The 24,842-nt window shown below is 46.3% G+C and overlaps 1 protein-coding gene and 1 pseudogene across 2 annotated transcripts in view; both read left to right on the top strand.

Annotated features, from left to right (window-relative positions):
- Positions 1-24,842, top strand: part of si:ch211-127i16.2 (probable flavin-containing monoamine oxidase A) — a 43,246-nt gene that overhangs the window by 2,914 nt on the left and 15,490 nt on the right. For both annotated transcript variants that reach the window (XM_064307104.1, XM_064307103.1), the window contains 7 exons: positions 2,342-2,522; positions 5,518-5,632; positions 10,084-10,241; positions 11,129-11,218; positions 12,401-12,485; positions 20,154-20,254; positions 22,058-22,216. In XM_064307104.1, the coding sequence (XP_064163174.1) occupies positions 2,358-2,522; positions 5,518-5,632; positions 10,084-10,241; positions 11,129-11,218; positions 12,401-12,485; positions 20,154-20,254; positions 22,058-22,216 (873 nt within the window). In that variant the 5' untranslated portion in view covers positions 2,342-2,357. The remainder of the gene's footprint in view (positions 1-2,341; positions 2,523-5,517; positions 5,633-10,083; positions 10,242-11,128; positions 11,219-12,400; positions 12,486-20,153; positions 20,255-22,057; positions 22,217-24,842) is intronic.
- LOC135240229 (5S ribosomal RNA) lies at positions 12,580-12,698 on the top strand (annotated as a pseudogene).

Genomic DNA, 24,842 nt, shown 5'->3' with positions numbered 1-24,842 from the left:
GACAGACAGAGAGCGAGAGAGAATTTTGTGAGCTCTGTCATAGTGGCACCTTCCCATTCAGTAATACAAGGTAATGTCTGTGGCTCTATCGTTGACCTAGTGAAGAGCATCAACTTGGTTTTATCAACGCTAGGTCAAAGATAGAGGCGCAGACATTACGTTGTGTCGTTACCACACAGAATAAACCAATTGAAAGGGTGACAACTTATAAGTACCTGGGTTTTTTAATAGATGATGGTCTCACTTTTAAGTTTCATGTAGATATCCTTGTAAAAAAGCTTAGGCTTAAGTTGGGTTTTTATTTTAGAAACAAGTCCTGTTTTTCTCTTGAGGTGAGACAGAGGCTAGTCTCAGCTACTTTCTTATCGGTAATAGATTATGGAGACATTTTATATATGCATGCACCTTTAGCGTCATTGCGTTTGCTGGACTTGGTGTATCATGGGGCACTGAGGTTTGTCTTTATAGGAGAGTGGGCTGGCCCTCCTTGGCATTACGTAGGCTGTGTCACTGGTATATTTTCATTTACAAGGCCATATTGAAATTGCTTCCATCTTACCTATGCATGTACATTGTCCAGCAAACAAATGGAAAATACCGGCTTCGCTCACAAAACAGTGTTTTATTGTCTGTGCCAAAGGCTCGTACTGAGGCTGGCAAAAAAGCGTTCCAGTTCTCAGCTCCTTCAGCGTGGAATGAGCTCCAGAAAGAACTTAATTTACAACAGCTTGTATCATTAAATGATTTTAAAAAAGGCTTAATGTTATGGAGGAAAGTTAAATTTGTAATTGCTTTGACCCTTAGTTGCACTACAGACTACTCATGTGTAACCAGATTGTGAAATTTTGAACATTGCTGTTTGTCTGCTTTTACAGTATGTTAAATGTTGACATTTTGTTGTGTCTGTAATCGACTGCTGCTTTCTTGGCCAGGTCTCTCTTGAAAAAGAGATTTCTAATCTCAGTGAGACTAACCTGGTTAAATGAAGGTTAAATAATTAAAAAAAATAATGTTATGCACACTGTGCCTGTGTGCAAATTTGTGATAATATTACTGGTAAGTAGGCAATTTTTGAACAAGTTTTGCATTTTAGTATTTACACTGGAAATGTTAGACAAATGTTTGTCCACTATTTTAAAGACAAAGCTGTTCCACCAAATAAAAATCTGCTCAAAGATTGTAGGCCAACCCCTTGAGAAATTCTATGAATCAGCCTACCATAATAACATATTAAGGCTGGCCAACAACATTATCTCTAACCCCAACCATGTCCTGAACAGTGAATACAAATCTTTACCATCAAACCGGAGATACAGGGGTTCCACGATTTAATAGGGCTAGACTGAAGCACTCTTTTGTATACCAGTTAATCCTAACATTAAATATGGAGCTTAATCCCAGATCAAATGTACGTTGACAGGCCTTGAATATTGTCTTCTGTGATTGTAATGCTATGTTAAATGCATGTATCTTTGTTTCTTGTCTTAATTTTTGTCTTTTCTGTGATGTTGCAAATGGAGCTGCTGTGATGCAAGGAAAATTTCAGACTTGATCTGTCAATAAAGTATTATCATCATCATCATCATCATCATCATCATCATCATCATCATCATCAAATTCTCTCCCTCTTTTCGTTTTTATTTTTGGTTTGTTTTGTGGCTAATTGATAGTCATTGGGGGATGTTATGAGTGCACCAGTGACATGCCTTTTTCTGCTCCAGGGGGACTGAACCCCATAACTGCCCCAGGGGGACTGAACCCTATAACTGCTCCAGGGGACTGAACCCCATAACTGCCCCAGGGGGACTGAACCCTATGACTGCCCCAGGGGGACTGAACCCCATAACTGCCCCAGGGCACTGAACCCCATAACTGCCCCAGGGCACTGAACCCCATAAATGCCCCGGGGCACTGAACCCTATAACTGCCCCAGGGGCACTGAACCCCATAACTGCCCCAGGGGACTGAACCCCATAACTGCCCCAGGGGGACTGAACCCCATAACTGCCCCAGGGGGACTGAACCCTATAACTGCCCCAGGGGGACTGAACCCTATAACTGCCCCAGGGGTACTGAACCCCATAACTGCCCCAGGGGCACTGAACCCCATAACTGCCCCAGGGGGACTGAACCCCATAACTGCCCCAGGGGGACTGAACTCCATAACTGCCCCAGGGGCACTGAACCCTATAACTGCCCCAGGGGACTGAACCTTATAACTGCTCCAGGGATGACCCTGCCCTCTGACCTCTCTGATGATACCCTGCACGTGTGCAGGAGATTCTGGGAGAAACTGCAGTTAGTGGTGTTAATGGGTGCTGAAGTCCTCTTAACCCCGCAGCACGCAGACCCACGTGATGGACCTGATCCAGGAGCTGGGCCTGGAGGTTTACCCACAGTACGCCGAGGGGAGGAAGGTTCACCACATGGGGGCGCCAGAGGCCAAGGCCCGCACCTACACCAGCAGTCTCCCCTTCTCTTCTCCGCTGGTGCTTCTGGACACCACCTTCTTTCTGTGGAAGGCAAGAACGCGGTTTACTGACCCCACTTCATACGCATGCCTGTTCCATGCCTCACCGTTTCTGTGGAAGGCAAGAACATGGGGCTCATTCCAATCGCTTATTTTATCCGTCCTCATCTCCTTGGTCCTCACCCGAAAATAGCTCAAGCTCCATCATCTTCAAGGACATTCCAGCCTGTTAAATGAAGGAGTGAGGAGCTAGGAGGTTCCCGAAGGATGCTTGAGCAAAGAAACACAGGTGCATCCTTTGTGGAAGTGTTTTTTTCAAAACGCATGCCATATAAATGATCGACTTGTGGATTCACCTCTAACTATCTGCCACACCTATAATTTATGTGGCTTCAAACTGATGCTTGACTGAACAAGGGCGTTCGTTTTCCTAATACCCGTTTCCTTGCTTCCTTTGTGTCCTCTGATGGGTGGAGCAAGGAGCAAGGAAAGGACGGAAGGAAACGACGTGTAGCAATTGCTTACCAAAAATGATAGTGTTGAAGATAATGATAACAAATGACAGAGTCAGGAGCTCCTTTATATAATTTAATAATATAACCGGTCAGGAAGAGGTACAAGTACTGTCTTCAAAAATCCAAGAAGTCCAATACATAAGTTATTATATTATATAGTTTTCAGAGACAAATAACTGCTGTTCCGACCTATGAGATTCATTTAATCACCATAGTTAAATATTCCATTTAGCCAATCATCAGTTAGGATCAGGGAGTCCATTCCAAGGCTGACCATGCAGGCCTAAAGGTCCTCTAATCCCCTAAAGCACTTGATATATACCACAGCTGGAGTCTATCTCCTCTAGCTTACATCTCCAACCGGGACATTGCATGGGGTGAAACGGCGTACACTTAAATATACAGACTTTTAAAAGTACACTTCCAGAAGTATGTTTATCAAGTAACCATAAGATCTATATGATATTTTACGTAATTGCTTATATAACTGCTTATATGACATTTTTTGTAAGTCAACTTTCTAATCATGACCCATCAGATGCAAGGAGGTAAAAAATAAGCGATTGGAAAGAGCCCACGGCACGCCTGTTTCTCACTGTCTATGCTGTGTCACATATATGAGGGGGCTTTCACAACGAAAGGAGGCGCATTCAGTCTGGTTTCAGTCTACATTTATCCCTTACGTACAAGTGCAAGTGGAACTTGTTCTCACAAACAGCACTTGACAAATTATTTTTGACAAATGTTTATTGACAGGCTGCCAAAAAAGAAGACTACTCGCTGTGTTACAATTACTGTGTTGGGTGTCAGTTTAAAAGCCTGTAAAATGGTGTTTGTGCCTGGATTGAAATCGAAGTGTCACATAGTATCTGTGTTGGGATTCAGGTTGAAAGGAGGTGTGACACGGTGTCTCAGTTGGGATTCAAATTGAAAGGAGGTGTCCCATAGTGTTGGGATTGAAAGGGCGTGTCACACAGTGTCTCTGTTGGGATTCAGATTGAAAGGAGGTGTCACACAGAGTTTCAGAGATTCAGAGTGAAAGGATTCACAGTGTCTCTGTTGGGGTTCAGGTGGAACAGCTGTGTGAGACAGTCTCTGTGTTGGGGTTCAGGTGGAATAGCTGTGTGAGAGTCTCTGTGTTGGGGTTCAGGTGGAATGGCTGTGTGAGACGGTCTCTGTTGGGGTTCAGGTGGAACGGCTGTGTGAGACAGTCTCTGTGTTGGGGTTCAGGTGGAATGGCTGTGTGAGACAGTCTCTGTGTTGGGGTTCAGGTGGAATGGCTGTGTAAGATGGTCTCTGTTGGGGTTCAGGTGGAATGGCTGTGTGAGACAGTCTCTGTGTTGGTGTTCAGGTGGAACAGCTGTGAAAGATGTTCTCTGTATTGGGGTTCAGGTGGAATGGCTGTGTAAGACGGTCTCTGTGTTGGTGTTCAGGTGGAATGGCTGTGTGAGACGGTCTCTGTGTTGGGGTTCAGGTGGAATGGCTGTGTAAGATGGTCTCTGTGTTGGGGTTCCGGTGGAATGGCTCTGTAAGACGGTCTCTGTGTTGGGGTTCAGGTGGAACGGCTGTGTGAGACAGTCTCTGTGTTGGGGTTCAGGTGGAACGGCTGTGTGAGACGGTCTCTGTGTTGGGGTTCAGGTGGAACAGCTGTGTGAGACAGTCTCTGTGTTGGGGTTCAGGTGGAACGGCTGTGTGAGACAGTCTCTGTGTTGGGGTTCAGGTGGAATGGCTCTGTAAGACGGTCTCTGTTGGGGTTCAGGTGGAACGGCTGTGTAAGACAGTCTCTGTGTTGGGGTTCAGGTGGAACGGCTCTGTAAGACGGTCTCTGTGTTGGGGTTCAGGTGGAACGGCTGTGTGAGACGGTCTCTATGTTGGGGTTCAGGTGGAACAGCTGTGTGAGACGGTCTCTGTGTTGGGGTTCAGGTGGAATGGCTGTAAGATGGTCTCTGTGTTGGGGTTCAGGTGGAATGGCTGTGTGAGACGGTCTCTGTGTTGGGGGTCAGGTGGAACAGCTGTGTGAGACGGTCTCTGTGTTGGGGTTCAGGTGGAACGGCTCTGTAAGACGGTCTCTGTGTTGGGGTTCAGGTGGAACAGCTGTGTGAGACAGTCTCTGTGTTGGGGTTCAGGTGGAACGGCTGTGTAAGACGGTCTCTGTGTTGGGGTTCAGGTGGAACGGCTGTGTGAGACGGTCTCTGTGTTGGGGTTCAGGTGGAACAGCTGTGTGAGGCTGTCTCTGTGTTGGGGTTCAGGTGGAACGGCTGTGTAAGACGGTCTCTGTTGGGGTTCAGGTGGAATGGCTGTGTGAGACAGTCTCTGTGTTGGGGTTCAGGTGGAACAGCTGTGTGAGAGCGTCTCTGTGTTGGGGTTCAGGTGGAACGGCTGTGTAAGACGGTCTCTGTTGGGGTTCAGGTGGAATGGCTGTGTGAGACGGTCTCTGTGTTGGGGTTCAGTTGGAACGGCTGTGTGAGGCTGTCTCTGTGTTGGGGTTCAGGTGGAACAGCTGTGTGAGGCTGTCTCTGTGTTGGGGTTCAGGTGGAACGGCTGTGTAAGACGGTCTGTGTGGAGGATCCCCTCTCAACCCCCAATGCCCTGCAGTATGACAGCATGACGCTGCACTCATACATGGAGCAGCACATCTGGACCAAAGGTCAGGAGAACCACGTTTCACTTGCGAACCCTGCTGTCCTTTCTTAGTAACAGCAGCAGCAGTAGTAGTAATGATTATAATAGCTGGAGTGGTAATAGTAGTATCTGTAGTACCTGTGCTAGTACTGTAACTGTAGTAGCAGCAGCAGTAATAATTTTAGCAGCAGTAACATACAGTGCCACCAGAAGTATGGTATTGCCAAGTGATTTTTAGTGATCTTTTGCTTTTTACTTAAGGAATTTGGATTTGAGATGAAAATCTGAATTTGAGACAAATGTGTACAGTCAATCAGCTTCTATTTAATGGTACTTACTATGGATGTACTGAAATGAAAATTCTTGGCCAAAACCGAAACTGAAAATAAGGAAACACTTGGCCGAATACCAAGTATACCAGTATTTTTTCATTTATTCATTCATTGATGAAAAAACTTTTAGAAATCTATTGAACATTCAATCCTTTCCAACAGTAATAACTAAAACACCGGCACTGTTTGAACGCATCATCAATAGCCGCTGGAGAGCAACCAAACAGTGTCACATTTATTTCTATACTTTTGTTACAATAAAAAGAAATCACACACACGTTCGGTCCAAATTTTCTGCCTTTTCACTCTTTCGGCCGAATACCGAATGTGTAATTTTTTTGCTATTTTTGGCCGAATATTTTCGGTGACCAAAATTTCGGTGCATCTCTGGTATTTACATGTTTATGTGTGTCACATGGTGTATAAAACCCCTGGGAGGGAGATACAGTGGTTCGGGTGTGCACGGGAATTAGAGAGAGAGAGAGAGAGAGGGGGAGGGAGGGAGGGAGGGAGGAAGAGAGAGAGAGGGAAAGAGAATGAGAGAGAGGGAGAGAGTGAGAGAGCACCCACACCAACACATCAAATAAACAAACACCATCACACTTCCAGGCAAAAACAATAAGCTAAAACAACAAACTGAAACAATAGAGACAAAAAAAGAGCAAAACCCAGTGACAGCTTTTCAGCTCGCTGCTCTTAGCTGTCCAGTTTTTCATCTGACCAGCCCCTCCACTTTTCAGTTGATCTTTGTTTTTTTTTTTTGGGGGGGGGGAGGGTTCTGTTTTGGGGGTTTCTGTCTTCAGCTTTCTCTTCAGCAAGTGAAATACATGCTCCATTGGATTTAAATCAAGGGACTGACTAGGCCATTTGAGGACTTTCCACTTTTTCCCAGTGGTGAATGGCTTGGGTTGCATAAGCAGTGCGGTTGGCAATCATTACTTGCTGCAGGGTGAAGCAACAACCAATGACGTTGCATACATTTATTTGTATCTCTCTGTACACTTCTGAATTAATCATACTGCTGCCATTCTCTGTTACATCATCAATAATGACAAGTGAGCCTGTTCCAGAAGCAGCCATACATATTCTAGCCATGACCCTGCTTTGGATCATGGGCTGTTCCTTCCTTCCTCCTCACTTTCCATCGCTTTGGTAAAGGTTTATTTGGGGCTCATCTGTCCATAAAACTGGATTATCTCTGTATTTTCTGGCAAAGTCTAATCTGGCCTTTTGCTTATAAGAAGTTTGCCTCTTGCAGTGTAGCCTCTATAATTCTGCTCCCAAAGTCTGCTTATATTAGCTTGTGTTATTTTCATCCCCATCTTCTGGAGACTGCTGGTGATGCCACTGACCGTTGTTCTAGGGTTTTTCTTCACAGCTCTTAGGATTCGTCTGTCTTCAGCTGTTATCTTCCTTGGCCGACCTGTATGGTGTTTGCTTCTGAGGCCACCAGTGGTTTATTTTATTTTTAAGACTTTCCAAACTGCTGTGCTAGATATACCGAGTTTATGTGCTATCCTTCCTAATGAATTCTTCTGTCCTCTCAGTTTACAGATGAGATGTTTTCCATCCTTAGCCATAGCCCTCCAGTCTTCATAATGGCATATGCCTCTAACTCAATCTCCACAGGTGAAAATAAAGGCTAAAACCAAGACTATACACTCACTACTCTTTTATGTGTGAACAATCCATGCAAGGAAACACCTGAGTTAATTTTTCACAGCAGAAAATAGTGCACTTGACACAAAACCTGTTGTTTCTGTAAAATGGTGCTGTAAAGCATATATGCATGTAAATACCATTAAATAAAAGGTGATTGTTTGTTTTTGTCTCATATTCCTGTTTTGATGTCAAATCTAAATGCCTTAAATATATAGCAAAAATATAGAAAAAATAACAAAATCATTATCATACTTTTGGAGGACGCTGTATATGTAAGAACAGAAATGGCAGTTGTACGTGTTGTAAGGATAAAGCAGTAGTCATAGTAACAACAGCACTAATATATGTTGGACAATAATGAAAGCAGTGATAGCAGTAATGACAGTGCTAATAGCTAATAGTTGTGCAGTAATGAAAGCAGTGATAGCAGTAATGGGGGCAGTAACTGTCATGTTCCGGTGTTCCGGTCTGCGTTTTCCCTGTTGGGCCGCCAGATGGCGGCACTTCTGTTTTGTGTCCTGTTCCCCCCTGTTAATTGCATTATTGGTTGTCTCGTTATTCCATCATTGTTCCCACCTGTGTCTTGTTATCCCCTCCTTCTGGTTTGATTGTTTTTTGAGTTCACCTGTGTCTTGTTAACCCTTGTCTATTTAAGTTCTCTGTTCCCTTGACTCGGGTGCTGGTTCCTTGTGTTTGTTTCCGATGTCTGTTTGCAAACCGTATGTACCTGCCTGTGTTTGTTCCCGACATCTGTTTGTTTCAACCTTATCTACCTGCCTGTGTTTTGTTTGACCTCTCCTTGTGCTCTGCCTTCCCGTGTTCTGCCCTGTCCGTGTTCTGCCCTGCCCGTGTTTGTGAGTTCCTCTTGTTTTCTGTTTTATTTCGATTTTTTATGAGTTTGTGTTTTTGCCCATTGTGGCCTTGTTTGTTCCCTGTTTGTTTGCCTGTTGTTAGTAAAGTCTTTGTTAATTTTCCCTTTTGAGTTTCGTGTTTTTTTTCCACTCTGCGCCTGGGTCCCAGCACCCGTACCGTTACAGTAACAGCAGTAATGCAGTAATGGTGCAGTAACAGCAGTGATGCAGTAATGGGGGCAGTAACAGCAGTAATGCAGTAATGGGGGCAGTAACAGCAGTAATGGGGGCAGTAACAGCAGTAATGGGGGCAGTAACAGCAGTAATGCAGTAATGGGGGCAGTTACAGCAGTAATGCAGTAATGGGGGCAGTTACAGCAGTAATGCAGTAATGGTGCAGTAACAGCAGCAATGCAGTAATGGGTGCAGTAACAGCAGTAATGCAGTAATGGGGGCAGTAACAGCAGTAATGGGTGCAGTAACAACAGTAATGCAGTAATGGGGGCAGTAACAGCAGTAATGCAGTAATGGGGGCAGTAAGAGCAGTAATGCAGTAATGGGGGCAGTAATGCAGTAATTGGTGCAGTAACAGCAGTAATGCAGTAATGGGGGCAGTAACAGCAGTAATGGGGCAGTAACAGCAGTAATTGGTGCAGTAACAGCAGTAATGCAGTAATTGGTGCAGTAACATAAGTAATGCAGTAATGGGGGCAGTAATGCAGTAATGGTGCAGTAACAGCAGTAATGCAGTAATGGGGGCAGTAACAGCAGTAATGCAGTAATGGTGCAGTAACAGCAGTAATGCAGTAATGGGGGCAGTAACAGCAGTAATGCAGTAATGGTGCAGTAACAGCAGTAATGCAGTAATGGTGCAGTAACAGCAGTAATGGTTGCAGTAACAGCAGTAATGCAGTAATGGGGGCAGTAACAGCAGTAATTCAGTCATGGGGGCAGTAATGCAGTAGTAGGGGCAGTAAGAGCAGTAATACAGTAATGGTGCAGTAACAGCAGTAATGCAGTAATGGGGCAGTAACAGCAGTAATGCAGTAATGGGTGCAGTAACAGCAGTAATGCAGTAATGGGGGCAGTAACAGCAGTAATTGGTGCAGTAATGCAGTAATTGGTGCAGTAGCATCAGTAATGCAGTAATGGGGGCAGTAACAGCAGTAATGCAGTAATGGTGGCAGTAACAGCAGTAATGCAGTAATGGGGGCAGTAACAGCAGTAATGCAGTAATGGGTGCAGTAACATCAGTAATGCAGTAATGGGGCAGTAACAGCAGTAATGCAGTAATGGTGCAGTAACAGCAGTAATGCAGTAATGGGTGCAGTAACATCAGTAATGCAGTAATGGTGCAGTAACAGCAGTAATGGGGCAGTAACAGCAGTAATGCAGTAATGGTGCAGTAAGAGCAGTGATAGCAGTAATGGGTGCAGTGACATCAGTAATGCAGTAATGGTGCAGTAACAGCAGTAATGCAGTAATGGGGCAGTAACAGCAGTAATGCAGTAATGGTGCAGTAAGAGCAGTGATAGCAGTAATGGGTGCAGTGACATCAGTAATGCAGTAATGGGTGCAGTAACAGTAATGGCAGGAGCAGTATTAAGCAGCTGAGTGTTCCCTGTGCTCAGAGCTGGAGCAGAACATGGGAATCTGCAGCAGGACACTTTTTGGCATGGAGCCCTCGCAGCTCTCCTTCCTGTACTTCCTGATGTTCGCTGCGGCCGCCGGGGGGGTCCTGCCTTTGCTGGGGACCGAACCCGGGACTGCTCAAGAGTTCAGAGTCAAGGTGACCGTGCCGCCGCCTCCTCCCAATGCACGGACACATACACACAATACACACAGACACACACACACCATACGCACACACACACACATAACACACGCACCATACGCACACACACACACTCACACACACACATACATACGCACACACACACACAATACACACGCACACCTACATACGCGCACATACTCACAATACACACACACACATGCAAACATGCACTCGGTGCACGCACACACACACATGCGCACACGCACGCACACACACACATATATGCACAATACACACATGCACACAATACACACACACAATACACACACGCACACATACACATACACACAGTACATGCACACAAAGACACACACACACACATGCACACAATACACACACACACACACATATGCACAATACACTCACACACATACACACAATCTGCTGTGGTCAGTTAAGCTTACAAATCCATAAGCTTGGGTGTGATTTATCACCATGACAGCTTAGCAGTTTTTGTTGTTTTCTTAAACTTAAGCCATTTTGGGAAGTGAGTGAGTGTAAGAGAGAGAGAGAGAGAGAGGGAAGGAGAGAGAGAGAGAAATTGGTGAGCCACCAGTATCATTCTGTAACATCTCACAGGGGGTGCCCTGGCTGTTGTGAAACGTGGGGTGGGGGTTGGGGGGGGGGGGGGGGAGGTGACCTGGGCAGACCCCGCCTCCACGTGGATTAAAAGAGTGATGATGCACCTGCTGGTTGTCCTGGGGGCCCTTCAGTGCCCTCCCCCCAGAACCCCGTGACTAAGGCCACTCCCAGAACAGAGTGGCTGCCGTCCCAGCTGGGTGACATCCCTATGGGGAAAGCTGCAAATTAACAGCTGCAATAACGGCGTCTGTCCACAGGGGGGCACACAGCAGCTGTCAGAGAAACTGGCCGACCAGGTTGGAAGGGAGAACATCCTCCTGGGTTCTGCAGTGACAGCTATTGAACAGGTAACAACACCCAGAAGAAAACAGGATTATACAGAGACAAGGAAGTGGGGATTGGGAACAAGCCTGGAGTAATGTTTCTTCATACACCATTATTTCCCTTTTTTACTGAGCCCTGAAGAGTGCAGCTTTTTACCCTTAGACTGTGGTATGCTAATGTGCGCTTCGCGCATGTGTGTGTGTGTGTGCGCGGGTGTGTGTGCGCGAGTGCATGTGTGAGTGTGCGGGTGTGTGTGTGTGCGCGAGTGCGTGTGTGTGTGCGGGTGTGTGTGTGTGCGCGAGTGCGTCTGTGTGTATGTGGGTGTGTGTGTGTGCACGAGTGCGTGTGTGTGCTGTGTTTGTGTGTAGTGATTGTTTGTGCCTGTGTATTTGAGGGACTGTGTGTGTGAACAGGTTTGTGTGTCATTAAATGTTTTGCCCGCAGTTTTCAGATGAATGTGTTCCCGTAGAAAAGTTGTCATTTTAGAAAATTATACATTGCACAGGAAAGCACTGTTATAGACCGAGAAGAAAAAATGTCACATTTTTGCAACAGGAGTGACTATGACTGTGTGTGTGCGTGTGTGTGCGTGTGTGTGTGTGTGCATGTGCTGTGTGTGTGCGTCTCTCTGTGTTGTGTGTGCTGTGTGTGTGTGTGTGTGTGTGTATGTGTGTGTATCTCTGTGTATGTGTGTGCGTGTATGTGTGTGTATCTCTGTGTATGTGTGTGTGTGTGTGTATGTGTGTGTATCTCTGTGTATGTGTGTGTATGTGTGTGTGTGTGTGTGTGTATCTCTGTGTATGTGTGTATGTGTGTGTGTGTGACTCTGTCTATGTGTGTGTGTGTGTGTGTATGTGTGTGTATCTCTATGTATGTGTGTATGTGTGTGTGTGTGTGTGTTTGTGTGTATCTGTGTGTGTGTGTGTGTGTGTATGTGTGTATCTCTGTGTATGTGTGTGTATGTGTATGCGTGTGTGTGTGTGTCTCTGTCTATGTGTGTGTGTGTGTGTGTGTGTGTGTGTGTATGTGTGTATGTGTGTGTGTGTGTGTATGTGTATGTGTGTGTGTGTCTCTGTCTATGTGTGTGTGTGTGTGTGTGTGTGTATGTGTGTGTATCTCTGTGTATGTATGTGTGTATGTGTGTGTGTGTGTGTGTATGTGTGCATATCTCTATGTGTGTGTGTGTGTGTGTTTATCTCTTACAGAGCAGCGGGGTTGTGCGCGTGTGGACAGCCACTCAAAGCTTTGCCTGCAAGGCGGTCATTGTCACCTGCCCTCCTCATTTAGCCGGTCAGTGACTCTGCTCTCACACGCTCTGCTCATTAACAAAGGAACACAGTCACACTTTAACCCTGATTCTGTGTTTGTATATGTGTGTGTGTGGGCTTACAGCCACACCACCCTGCAAACGCCCAATCTCGTCTGATCTCGGAAGCTAAGCAGGGTCGAGCCTGGTTAGTACTTGGATGAGAGACCGCCTGCGAATACCAGGTGCAGTTAGCTTGTGGGTTGGCCGGCTGTACTGCCAGCAGGGTGTTGTGATGCGTCTAGTGCAGTCTGCTAAGCGAGCCATTGCATGTAGGGATGCCTGCAATCTCCCTCCTTCAGCTTCTGCCGCTGGCCACCCCAGCCGGGGTCCAGGAAGCAGCGTGTAAGTCTTCTGTGGTCAGTACATAGCCTCTCCCTCACCAAGACTCCTACTATGCCTCCTCGTGGCAGCCCATGGTAACTGGGGTTTCGCGACCCCAGGCTGAATCAGTAGGGGATCTCGGAGCTGCAGTGGTACCTAGAGGTGTTCCACCAACCACTGCCCCACTGCCACGTGGGTAAACCATTGGAAGGTACGATGGCTAGGGAAGTAAACCCTAAGCTCAAATCTGCAGTTGGGGATAGGCAGGTGGAGTGAAGATGGTGGGAATGAAGATTGCGCACCCACACCCCAGACGCTGCATCATACTTTCCGTGTCCGCGTGGGTCCGCTTTGGTCCTCGTGACGTAAATGTCGTCATCCACCCATGTCCACGAGGGTCCGCAGGGACCCCTATGCGGACGTCCGCGCGCAGCCCAAAATTTGCGACCGCGCGAAATGTACGCATAGCAGGCGCGCCGACTGCGCATGCTCCAGATAACAAAATTTAATGGATGCTCGTTTTGAAGAGAGTTGTGCGAGGAGATCCGCCGTTACCCACATTTATATTGTCTATATGGGTATTCATAAAAATATTCTTTCACCACTCAAAAATCGTATTCCGTCATAGCAACAAGATAAATCCGACAATAGCCCTAAGATATGCCAATACAGCAGTGAAAACGCTGATGACTGAATAACGAAATAAACGAGAAAAAGTTTTTAAAAATGATACCATGTCATTCTACAGTCAATATCTGGGACTAAGTATTGAATAAATATACAGCCTTACTGTTGGTTTTACACATAGAGATGTCCCTTTTAAGACTGACTATATTGTCTTGGACAATCCGTTTGTCAAATATGCACGCATTTATGATGCCTGGGTACCTTCAAAAATAGCTGTGCGTAACACCACACCTGTTGTTTACGGCGTTGTCGCCCTTTTTAGCACAGTCTGGCTTGATTGACAGTTCATTTATTCAGTAGGCGAGAGTATAAGCTTTCTAACGATGTATAGCATGTCTAATTTTGCTTTTGGAATGGCGTTTTATAGGTCCGCGTAACCGAAAATTTTTTTATCATCGCATTCACTTACGCATTCACTCTGTGGTAATGGAACTGGAATGGAGTGTAGATCGGGAAAAGCGCATGCGTGGAACGCCAGACCGACGCGGACCCTCAATTGTAGTATGAATGGAACCGGGTGAGCTTCCGCGCCACCGGTACGAGTCCGCAGCTGTCCGCGGACGAGGGACGCGGAAAGCATGAAGCAGCCTTAATCCTTTCCCTGCGCAAGCCGTTCGCATGCGTGTGTGTGTGTGTATGGTGTTTGTGTGTGTGTGTGCGTGTGTGTGTGTATGGTGTTTGTGCGTGTGTGTATGGTGTCTGTGTGCGCGTGTGTGTATGGTGTCTGTGTGTGTGTGTGTGCGTGTGCGCGTGTGGTGTGTTTGTTTGTGTGTGTGTGCGTGTGTGGTGTGTTTATGTGTGTGCGCGCGCACGTTTTGTGTTTATGTGTGTGCGCGCGCGCGTGTGGTGTGTTTATGTGTGTGTGTGTGTGTGTGTGTGTGTGTGGTGTGTGTGTGTGTGTGTGTACAGCAGGTTGAGGAGCTCCAGCGCTGCTCTCATCTCTTTGATGAGTCAGAAATAAGGGGAGCCGCTACAGCTCCGGCTGAGAAATGGGGGGGTGGGGGGGGCAGCCGCGGCGGGGGCGAGGGCGGGGGCGAGGGCGAGCAAACAGGGGGACGTGGCTGAGTTATGGAGAATCGATGTGCTGGCCGCATCCTTGATCACCCCGCTCTTAATCAGGTGCGGGGCTGACAGCGCAGCGTCTGGCACCAGCAGCCGTGCGGCTGAGCAGGCACAGAGCGGGCACAGAGCGGCTGAGCGGGCTCAGAGCGGGCACAGAGCGGGCACAGAGCCTCGGGCTGAGCGGGCACAATGCATCTGAGCGGGCACAGAGCCTCGGGCTGAGCGGGCACAGAGAGGCTGAGCAGGCACAGAGCCTCGGGCTGAGCGGGCACAGAGAAGCTGAGCGGGCACAGAGCCTTGGGCTGAGCGGGCACAGAGCCTCGGGCTGAGCGGGCACGGAGAAGCTGAGCGGGCACAGAGCGGGCACAGAGCCTCGGGCTGAGCGGGCACAGAGAATCTGAGCGGGCACAGAGCGGGCACAGAGCCTCGGGCTGAGCGGGCACAGAGAAGCTGAGCGGGCACAGAGCGGGCACAGAGCCTCGGGCTGAGCGGGCACAGAGAAGCTGAGCGGGCACAAAGCGGGCACAGAGCCTTGGGCTGAGCGGGCGCAGAGCCTCGGGCTGAGCGGGCACAGAGCCTCGGGCTGAGCGGGGACAGAGAAGCTGAGCGGGCACAGAGCGGGCACAGAGCCTCGGGCTGAGCGGGCACAGAGAAGCTGAGTGGGCACAGAGCGGGCACAGAGCCTTGGGCTGAGGGGGCACAGAGCCTCGGGCTGAGCGGGCACAGAGAAGCTGAGCGGGCACAGAGCAGGCACAGAGCCTTGGGCTGACCGGGCACAGAGCCTCGGGCTGAGCGGGCACAGAGAATCTGAGCGGGCACAGAGCGGGCACAGAGCCTCGGGCTGAGCGGGCACAGAGAAGCTGAGCGGGCACAGAGAAGCTGAGCGGGCACAGAGCGGGCACAGAGCCTCGGGCTGAGCGGGCACAGAGAAGCTGAGCGGGCACAGAGCGGGCACAGAGCCTTGAGGCTGAGCGGGCACAGACCCTCGGGCTGAGCGGGCAAAGAGCGGCTGAGCGGGCACAGAGCCTCGGGCTGAGTGGGCACAGAGCCTGGCGCTGAGTGGGCACAGAGCGGGCACAGAGCGGCTGAGCAGGCACAGAGCCTCGGGCTGAGCGGGCACAGAGAGACTGAGTGGGCACAGAGCCTCCGGCTGAGCGGGCACAGAGCGGGCACAGAGCGGCTGAGCGGGCACAGAGCCTGGCGCTGATAACGGGACCCGTCTGAGCCGCTCGGGGTACGGTTGTGCCGGAGGCGGCCGCGCTGAGATTCCAGCACTACCCGAAACTTCCCCCCGTCCCCGTGGCGTGCCCCGCTCCAGCGCGGGGGGGCTGTGTAGCACCCGTTCGCTCGCCTACCCACCCGCCCGCCTGCCCGCCCACTCGCCTACCCGCCCGCTCGGCCGCCGCGGTGTCGCTGCTGCTTTTTGATCCGCCGGCCTCTCACTTTAATCCACACGGCCATTTGTAATTATTAAACGCCGGAGTTTATTTGTGTGTGTGTGTGTGTGTGTGTGTGTGTCTGCATGTTTGTGTGTGTGTGTGTGTGTGTGTGTGTGTGTTCATGTGTGTGTATGTTAGTGCCGTGACTGCACACTTAGAGCTAGGTTATGCTGTGCAACTTCCTGGATTAAACTCTGCCATGGAGAGATTTTGTGTGTGTGTGTGTGTTTGTGAGTGTGTGTGTGAGCAGCTGATTGTGTGTCTACACATTGCAGTGTGTGTGTGTGTGTGTGTGTGTGTGTTTGTGAGTGCGTGTGTGTGCTGGCCTCCGAGAACAATTATTCTGATGACTTCCAAGAAGTGGCTGCTTCTACCTTCATCTATTAAACAAGATAACCAAAATGAGACAAACACTACATTGCTTTAAAAAAAATAAAAATAAATAATTTATCTAGACTTTCAGAGTGTCAGAAATGTTTAACACAAAAGAAAATGTAAGGAACCGGTGGAAGCGGGCTCTGTGGGGGGAGAGCCACATTGCACGTGGCACAGGCAGGCGGGGAAGGGGCACGAAGGCGCCAGCTGAAAGAAAATCAGTTCCCTTTGAAAGTCATGAAATTTGCTTTTGAAGAAAATGTTGCACACGTACATGTGAGGTCGACAAAAAACATACATATATATATATATATATTTAAATATATATCACCAAAATATTGACAACAACCCTTATTACATCATATATATGATGTAAAAAAAAGTTTTTGTCAATATTTTGGTGATCAATAGGCTTATCACTCTGGCCTTGGTTTAAATTTTGCTAGTTTAATAAAATGAATGGGTATTTGAAATACAATAAATGTGTAACATCACCACTGTTATCACGCTGCAGTTGTTATGGAGGTTGTTATTCTGTGAATGACACTGTCAGTCAGATGTGAGAGGAGGGGACGTTTCTCCGGTTGTTTACATGTGTTAATCTGACCGTGGGCCTCAGAACTAAAATAAGAGCGGGGAGATGAAATTAGCGAAGTGTTCAGTCTGTGAGTATGCTACAGGGCTGGTCTCTCCTGTGTGTGAGTGTGCAGTCAGGCTGGGCTGGTCTCTCCTGATGTGCAGTAGTGTTCAGGCTGTGTGTGAGTGTGCAGTCAGGCTGGGCTGGTCTCTCCTGATGTGCAGTAGTGTTCAGGCTGTGTGTGAGTGTGCAGTCAGGCTGGGCTGGTCTCTCCTGATGTGCAGTAGTGTTCAGACTGTGTGTGAGTGTGCAGTCAGGTTGGGCTGGTCTCTCCTGATGTGCAGTAGTGTTCAGGCTGTGTGTGAGTGTGCAGTCAGGCTGGGCTGGTCTCTCCTGATGCTCAGTGGCAAAGGCTGCCTTCGGGGGAAAGATCAGAACAAGCGATTGAAAATGCCAATGGCTGAATGTAGTCACCACAAAAGCACAGCTTATTCCAATGGAATCTGAATTCACAAGAAAAAGCACGCACGTGCACACACGTAGACCTCACACACACACACACGTGCATATAGCTGTACCACTTATACAGTGAGCTTCATAGTGTTAATGTTTTTTTTTTGGTTCAGTACTCCTCAATTTTAGAGTTGGATTCAAACAATTCACATGTGGTTAAAGTGCAGATTCTTAGCTTTTATCAAAGGGTATTTTTGTGCATTTTGGTTTCGCCATGTATAAATTACAGCACTTTTTAAAAATAAATAATCCTCCTCACTTTAACCTCATGTCAATTGTTCTATTGCAAATCTAAAATTGTGGAGTATGGAATGAGATGTCACACATTCAACATCTCGTCCAAAATTATGGGCATTAATATGGAGTTGGTCCACTCTTTGCTGCTATAACAACCTCCACTCTTCTGGAAAGGCTTTATACTGGATGTTGGAGAGTTGCTGCAGGGATTTGTTTCCATTCGGCCGGAAGATCATTAGTGAGGTCGGGCACTGAGTGGGCAATTAGGCCTGACTTGCAGTTGGCTTTCCAATTGCTCCCAAAGGCGTTGGATAGGGTTTGAGGCTAAGGCTCTGTGCAGGCCAGTCAAGTTCTTCCACACCGTTCTTGACAAAACCCTTGCTATATGAACCTCTCTGTGTGCCCAGGGGCATTGTCATCTTGAAACAGGAAAGGGCAAACTGTTGTGCAAGCACAGAATCATCTAGAATGTGATTGTGTTCTGTAGCAATAAGATTTGCCTTCAATTTTATATATATATATATATTTGTGTGTGTGTGTGTGTCTGTCTGTGTGTGTCTGTGTGTCAGCAAGGTGAGGATTAATTGAAATATGTTTAATTTTCCAAACCCTGCAGTTTTAAACATTAACATCCTTGTTTGACATCCAGCATTCTAAATACTGAACACAAGTCAATCAACCGTTGAAGCACCTCACTTGTAGAATATATTTATTTGATTTAATTTGGTAATTATTATCAAAGAAATCAATTATCAGTTAAATCGCCAAATTCACTGATAGGCAGAGCAAACTGTTTGGATCAACCTTTACCAAAATGTGCAACTCACAACCAGATGAGTATTAAGAAATATATTAAGTTACAAAAAAGGTGACAGACATGGACAGTCACACAAGAAATGAATGAGAGAAGATAGCAAACCTCAGCTTTTGTTCCAAAGTAATCCAAAAGGCAAAAACCAAAAGACAGCAGAATATTCCAAAGGAACTGGAGATGAAATGTAGAATGCCTGACATGCAGGACTCAGATGCCCACTTCCAACTGTTACCAAACTTCTTCTTTACAAGTTGCCCAAAAACTAAAAACTGAAAGAAAGCCGGATATTTTAACTGGTGAAAAAGAGGAGGGGGCAGGGGCGTAAACACCCCCTCTAACACACACACACACACACACACACACACAAATTCACCCTCAGATAGTAACCCTCCAGTTTCTGCTCTTATCTCCAGGCTATGCTGGCCGTGCACTTTGAAGCTTCCTATGGCTGAGAATGGCCAAATGGTGAATTGTATGTCTGAATATATACATATATATATATATATATATATATATATATATATATATATATATATATATATTGGGTGTGTGTTTGTGTGCGTGTGTGTGTGTGTGTGTGTGAGTGTGTGTGTGTGTGTGCATGTGTGTGTGTGCGTGTGTGTGTGTGTGTGTGTGTGTGTGTGTGTGTGTGTGTGTGTGTGTGTGTATATATCTTTTAACACCCCGTGGGCTGGTTTTCCAGGTGAGGGATAGAACAGTGAAAACCCTGAATAGAAATAAAAAAGTGTGAGAAACAGACTGGAGGGCTAGAGGCTGAATCAGTCTCAGAGCGCAGAAAGGTAAAGACGAGCAGTCTGATCCGGCTCTGAGCCCATGAGACAGGTAACGGTGAGCTGTCTGCGAATTCTCACAGACGACAGAGCTGCTCCTCATCTGGGGCTTTCACAGAGACAGAGCTGCTCCTAATCTGAGGCTTTCACAGAGAGCAGAGCTGCTCCTGATCTGAGGCTTTCACAGAGAGCAGAGCTGCTCCTGATCTGAGGCTTTCACAGAGAGCAGAGCTGCTCCTGATCTGAGGCTTTCACAGAAAGCAGAGCTGCTCCTGATCTGAGGCTTTCACAGAAAGCAGAGCTGCTCCTGATCTGGGGCTTTCACAGAGAGCAGAGCTGCTCCTGACTGAGCTTCACGGCAGAGGCTCCTGATCTGAGGTTTCCAGAGAGCAGAGCTGCTCTGATCTGAGGCACAGGGAGGCTGCTCCTGATCTGGGGCTTTCACAGAGAGCAGAGCTGCTCCTGATCTGGGGCTTTCACAGAGACAGAGCTGCTCCTGATCTGGGGATTTCACAGAGACAGAGATGTTCCTGCTCTTGGATTTCACAGAGACAGAGCTGTAAACTGGGTTTGATTTTGAGCTGTGATACCAGCGTGTTTGGACAAGGCCCAGATAGTTACATCCGTGACTGGGTTTAATTTTTTAAAAGATAAATGCTTTTCTGTCTTTTTCTCACCTGTTTCAGGACAACATTGATGCTTCTTAAAATTGTATTTATTTATTTTATTTCCAGCACCAAAAAAGTTTCATATTATGTGTCATTTCTTCTGCTGTCCTGTTCAAAGTTTATGGAACTACAGAACAGCAAAGATATTTGTGTTTCTCTTCCCAGCCAAGATCCACTACTCTCCAGCCCTTCCAACAGAGAGGGATCGGCTTGCACAGAGCATGCCCGTGGGTCACCTGATTAAATTCATTGTCACATACCCCACAGTGAGTAACCACATGATGCACGAGTGCCCTGTTTACCTCAGTTTAGGAAATGGACATGATTGTCCTGATCTTTATGTGACACTCGCATGCACCCAGGGGTTAAATTGACGGCGTCCACCCACCTTTGGTAAAAATAAATAATTTTGACCGGCAGTTTTACAAATAACTATGACAATCCAGTCCATTTTTCGTATGCTCCAGTCCATGTGTTCCCTCTAGCCAGTTACTCGCTCAACCAATCAAAAATCTGAAGAAAAAAAAACTCAGGAGGAACAGCCGTTTACATAGACAGGCATGGAAAGAAAAATATCGTTGATTTTCTTGATTGTTTGGAAGCAGATGCGGCATGTAATTTATTTAACGTGATTTCATCTATGCAACATTTTAAAGAGAGATGAATAAACAGTCCCCACGAATGGGGAGAAAGAATTAACGGCAACTTTGATTGCTTGAGCAAAATCAGGTTGCTGGTCAGCAGCTAATAGGATTGAATATTTCCCACATACATAATGTTTTAGAAGTGGCGACTGGTGAACTGAAAATTGGTGGGGTGCAAAACTTTCCTTTAAACTAATCATTGATCTCAACCTGTTTGCATTAGTAATTTTCCTTTATTATCAAGCGTGCCAACGATCGGACTGATCAAATGGCAAGTGGCCTAGCACACAGCGTCTTCATACCGTGTTAGGGGGATTAAATCATAAATTCAATTTATCTGTTAAAAATAAAGTAGTCTACACTTAACAAATAAGATACACCAGTCTGTTATCTACCGTGTTAGCTTCCAGAATAACCAGCAAAAACAAAACCTGCACTTCAAGATTGTTTACAATCTACACATTGCAGATATTTTCCATGAATGCGGAGAAAGAAGTGCATGTATCCGCAAATTATGTTCATTAAAAATGTGCACAATTTCGTACTGCAGATGAAAATAAATGTAGGCTATAAGGCCTAGGCTACTCGCTATAACTGCCTATTTTGGGAGAGCTGGCTATATATGATAGTATTGAGTAGCCTATTCTGTGAATTAATTGTATTGATACTGAAATCAGGGGAAGATTCCGCCACTGCTTAGTGATTAAAACCGATTTTTTAAAAATCGCATTTATCATTTAATCTCCCTAACACAGTGCGAAGAAGCTGTGTGTCCCTTTCCAATTGCTTACTCAGATCGTTTACATGCTTGTTAATCACTGAAAATTAATTAAAACAGTTTGAGATCAATGATTAGTTTAAAGGAACGTTTTCTGCCCCACCAATTTTCAGCTCACCAGTCGCTGCTGAAAGGAGGAAGAAAGGGAGGACAAAAGAGGAGGATGACCGATTATATTTGTGGGTAAAAACATTCTCAGCATTGATGACACTCAATAGACTTTACATATTTAATGTAAAAGCTTGCATCAATAGTATACATTCTTTTTAAAACATTGTTTTCCTTAATTACAATTATGTGCACAATACATTAAAGATACAACTATTTTGAGCTGAGACATTCATTGGTTTTTACCTTTTGTCACCCACCTCCCACCGGATCTCAGGGTCCTCCCACCTCCCAAATCCCAATTTAACCCCTGCATGCGCCCACATCACACATGCACACACACACACATAGCCTGTACTGTGTACATATCTTTGTGCTTTCCAGTGTGCAAGGCATCTTCTTATACATCTCGCACAGTGCTTATACATCCATCTTATTGTACATGTATCTTTAGAGCTGACATTTTATAGCCATTATCATTTACAATTGTGTCTAAAGCAGACCAGATGTGTCAAAGATATTTGAATCCTTCTCCTCAGGCGTTTTGGCGGGAAAAAGGCTTCTCCGGGGAGGTTGTGGTGCAGGCCTGTGCAGGCTGCCCGTTCAGCGTCACCTTCGACGCCACCAGCCCCGGCGGGAGCCCGGCGCTGGTGGGGTTCATCGCCGGGGGCCAGGCCTCGGACTGGGGCGCCAGAACGGTGAGGGAGCGCGACCCGGACCGCCACGCCCATCCCTCTCTTCCTCGGCTCTCTCCTCTCTTCCTCCTCCGGAGTCCGTTTCCTCTCTTTCATTAACTCTGCCACTTCAAACTTTCTACCTGCTGTCTCATCCTCCCTTGATCTTTCACCCCTGCCAACCCCCCCGCACCCCTCGTCCCCCTCCCTGCCCCTTAGCCGTCCCAAACCTGGCCTGATGAGCATGATGGCCTCGGCCCGCTCAGAGAAGGTGACAGAGAGAGGCAGGAAAGTGGCTTGTCGGATGACCTTTCCCGCTTTCCGTGTCTCCTCCCCTCCTTCTCCGCATCCCTCTCTGCTGCCATCCCCCCTTTTACCTCTCTCAAAGGCACTCCTCTGCTTCTGACCCCCGGAAGCTCTTTCCCATCTTCTCTCTACTCCCCTGCAACTCCTCCTCCATGCACTTTTCTGCTAGCCATTTTGTGTCCCACTTTGAGAAGAAGGTTGACGACATCCAAGGCTCCTTTCCCCACCTTCCTCCAAAACCAAGCCCCCCCCCCCCCCCCAAACCAACCCTGTTCAAACCTCTCTAACACTGGCTGAATGTCTCCCTCCTATATCCCCAGATGAAGTTCTAAAACCACCTGCCTTCTCGCCACCCCAGTCCCGGTTTTAGGCTACTCTGATTGGGGTGGGTCACAGATTTTGGGGAGCAACTTTATATTCACGGCACAGTATGGGTATTTACTCTTTCTATCCCTTTGGTGCAGGTTAATAATCATCTGTCCATAAGGCTTTTTTTCTGTACTTTTTTAGTAAACTCTAATCTGGCCTTTAATTGCATTGCATTTCTTTAGCAGATGCTTTTATCCAAAGGGATGTACAAAAGTGCATATCAAGGAACAATGAAATGGAACAACTACAAAACACGGGTTCGATAAGGTACAGTACTCATTTTGTACAGTTATTCACAGCCAAGAACGCAAAGTCCAGTTCTGTACTGTTTTGTTCTTGAGGCTTACCAGGAGTTTGCATCTTGTGGTGAACTCTCTGCGGTTATTCTGGTGCAGTCTTCTCTTTACACATCTATGTGTAAACAGTTGATTAAGGTTTCTGACTATCTTCTGTATGTTTCTTGGTGGAATTACTGATTTAAAAGTTAACCTTGACTTTTACTGTTTGGCATCGACCCTTCTTTAGTCCTCATGTTGAGAGACAGCAGCAAATGACTCCAAATGCAAATGGCAACCCTAGAATCAGCTCTAGACCTTTTGTTAGCTTTCTTGTGTGCGAACTAATGATGCAACAACACACTGAAGAACCATCTGAGCAGCTAACTGTAGAATTGCTTTTGGTCCCCTAAAACGACTGTGTATAAAAAGGTCTATAATTCCTACACAGATCACCAAATATGGATCCAAATAAAAGCTAACAGTCTGTACTTTAACCCCATATTCATTGTTTCATTTCAAACCCAATGTGCTGGATTACAGAGCCAAAACAACACAAATTCTCTCACTGTCCATACACAAAAATATCATTTTCTGTTTTTTCAAGCTGCAGTTGAGCACAAATGTATTTTTCTTAATGGTGAACTAATTGTATATACCTGCATTGCTTAGTGAATTTTAAAAAAACTCAAGATCAGTGACTCAATCTTTTCCCTTAAATTTTATACACAGGCTCAGTTATGCGGATGTGGTCAGGAAGTTAATATCAGACTGCTGTGTTTTGGTTCATTTTTCTTTGAGATTCTCTCTCCCACCTCCTCCCCTCTTTGGTCATTATTATTAATGATGAGCCACAGTATCAAACAGGTCTTTAATATATATCGTATCCCAATTATGAACTACAATACAGCATGCTACTGCATGCAGGGTTTCCTGCTAAACAGATGTATCTCCTTGAGTACACTTGTAATGTGACATTTCTCATAATTTTGTTCTCTCAAATGGATAAATGATAACATGAAACTACAGAACGCAACTTCATATTACTGCTGAATAATAACATAACCGTTCCAAGTATTTGTGTGGCAGTTTTCCCCCGGTGTGTCAAAGTGACGGCATAGCAACAGGAAGAAGCCCAAATAAGCAGGATGCTCTCTTGTTACTCAAAGTATAATAAAGAAACAGTATTTCTCTCTAATGACACCCTCAAAAAGGACTCTCAAAAGGATAACCAGAGCCACAGAACACAACTTCATATATACAATGTATACACACATTGAATTTAACTAAATCTAGTTAAAGTATTTTATTTGCTATTATGAACAGAGCATTTGTGGTTATTTTATTGCTGCAGCTCCTGAGCCGAGAAGTAGTAGTAAATAAAGTTTTTTGCCATTTTTTGGCATTTCCGTGATTTCTTCAGTTTCTTTAGTGCTTTTTGTGATTTACTGGTGGTTTTGGATGATAACTCTAACGTAGCCCACAGTGTTATTTGTATTTTATAGACAAATACTTTTTAATTTCCAAATGCTGGAAAGAGACAATGTATGACAATGTATAAGATTCTGGAATATGTCCTTGTCCTTTTTTTATTTTTAATTTCCACTCCACCCACCCCCTCCCATTGGCTCTCCCTCCAAAGCCCCTCCCAAAAAAAGCATGCGTGCAAGTTGCCTGAGTACTGGATACTTTCATATAAA

The sequence above is a fragment of the Anguilla rostrata genome, chromosome 14, assembly GCF_018555375.3.
Source record: "Anguilla rostrata isolate EN2019 chromosome 14, ASM1855537v3, whole genome shotgun sequence".
NCBI lineage: Eukaryota > Metazoa > Chordata > Actinopteri > Anguilliformes > Anguillidae > Anguilla > Anguilla rostrata.
This window is presented reverse-complemented; position numbering and strand designations above follow the sequence as displayed.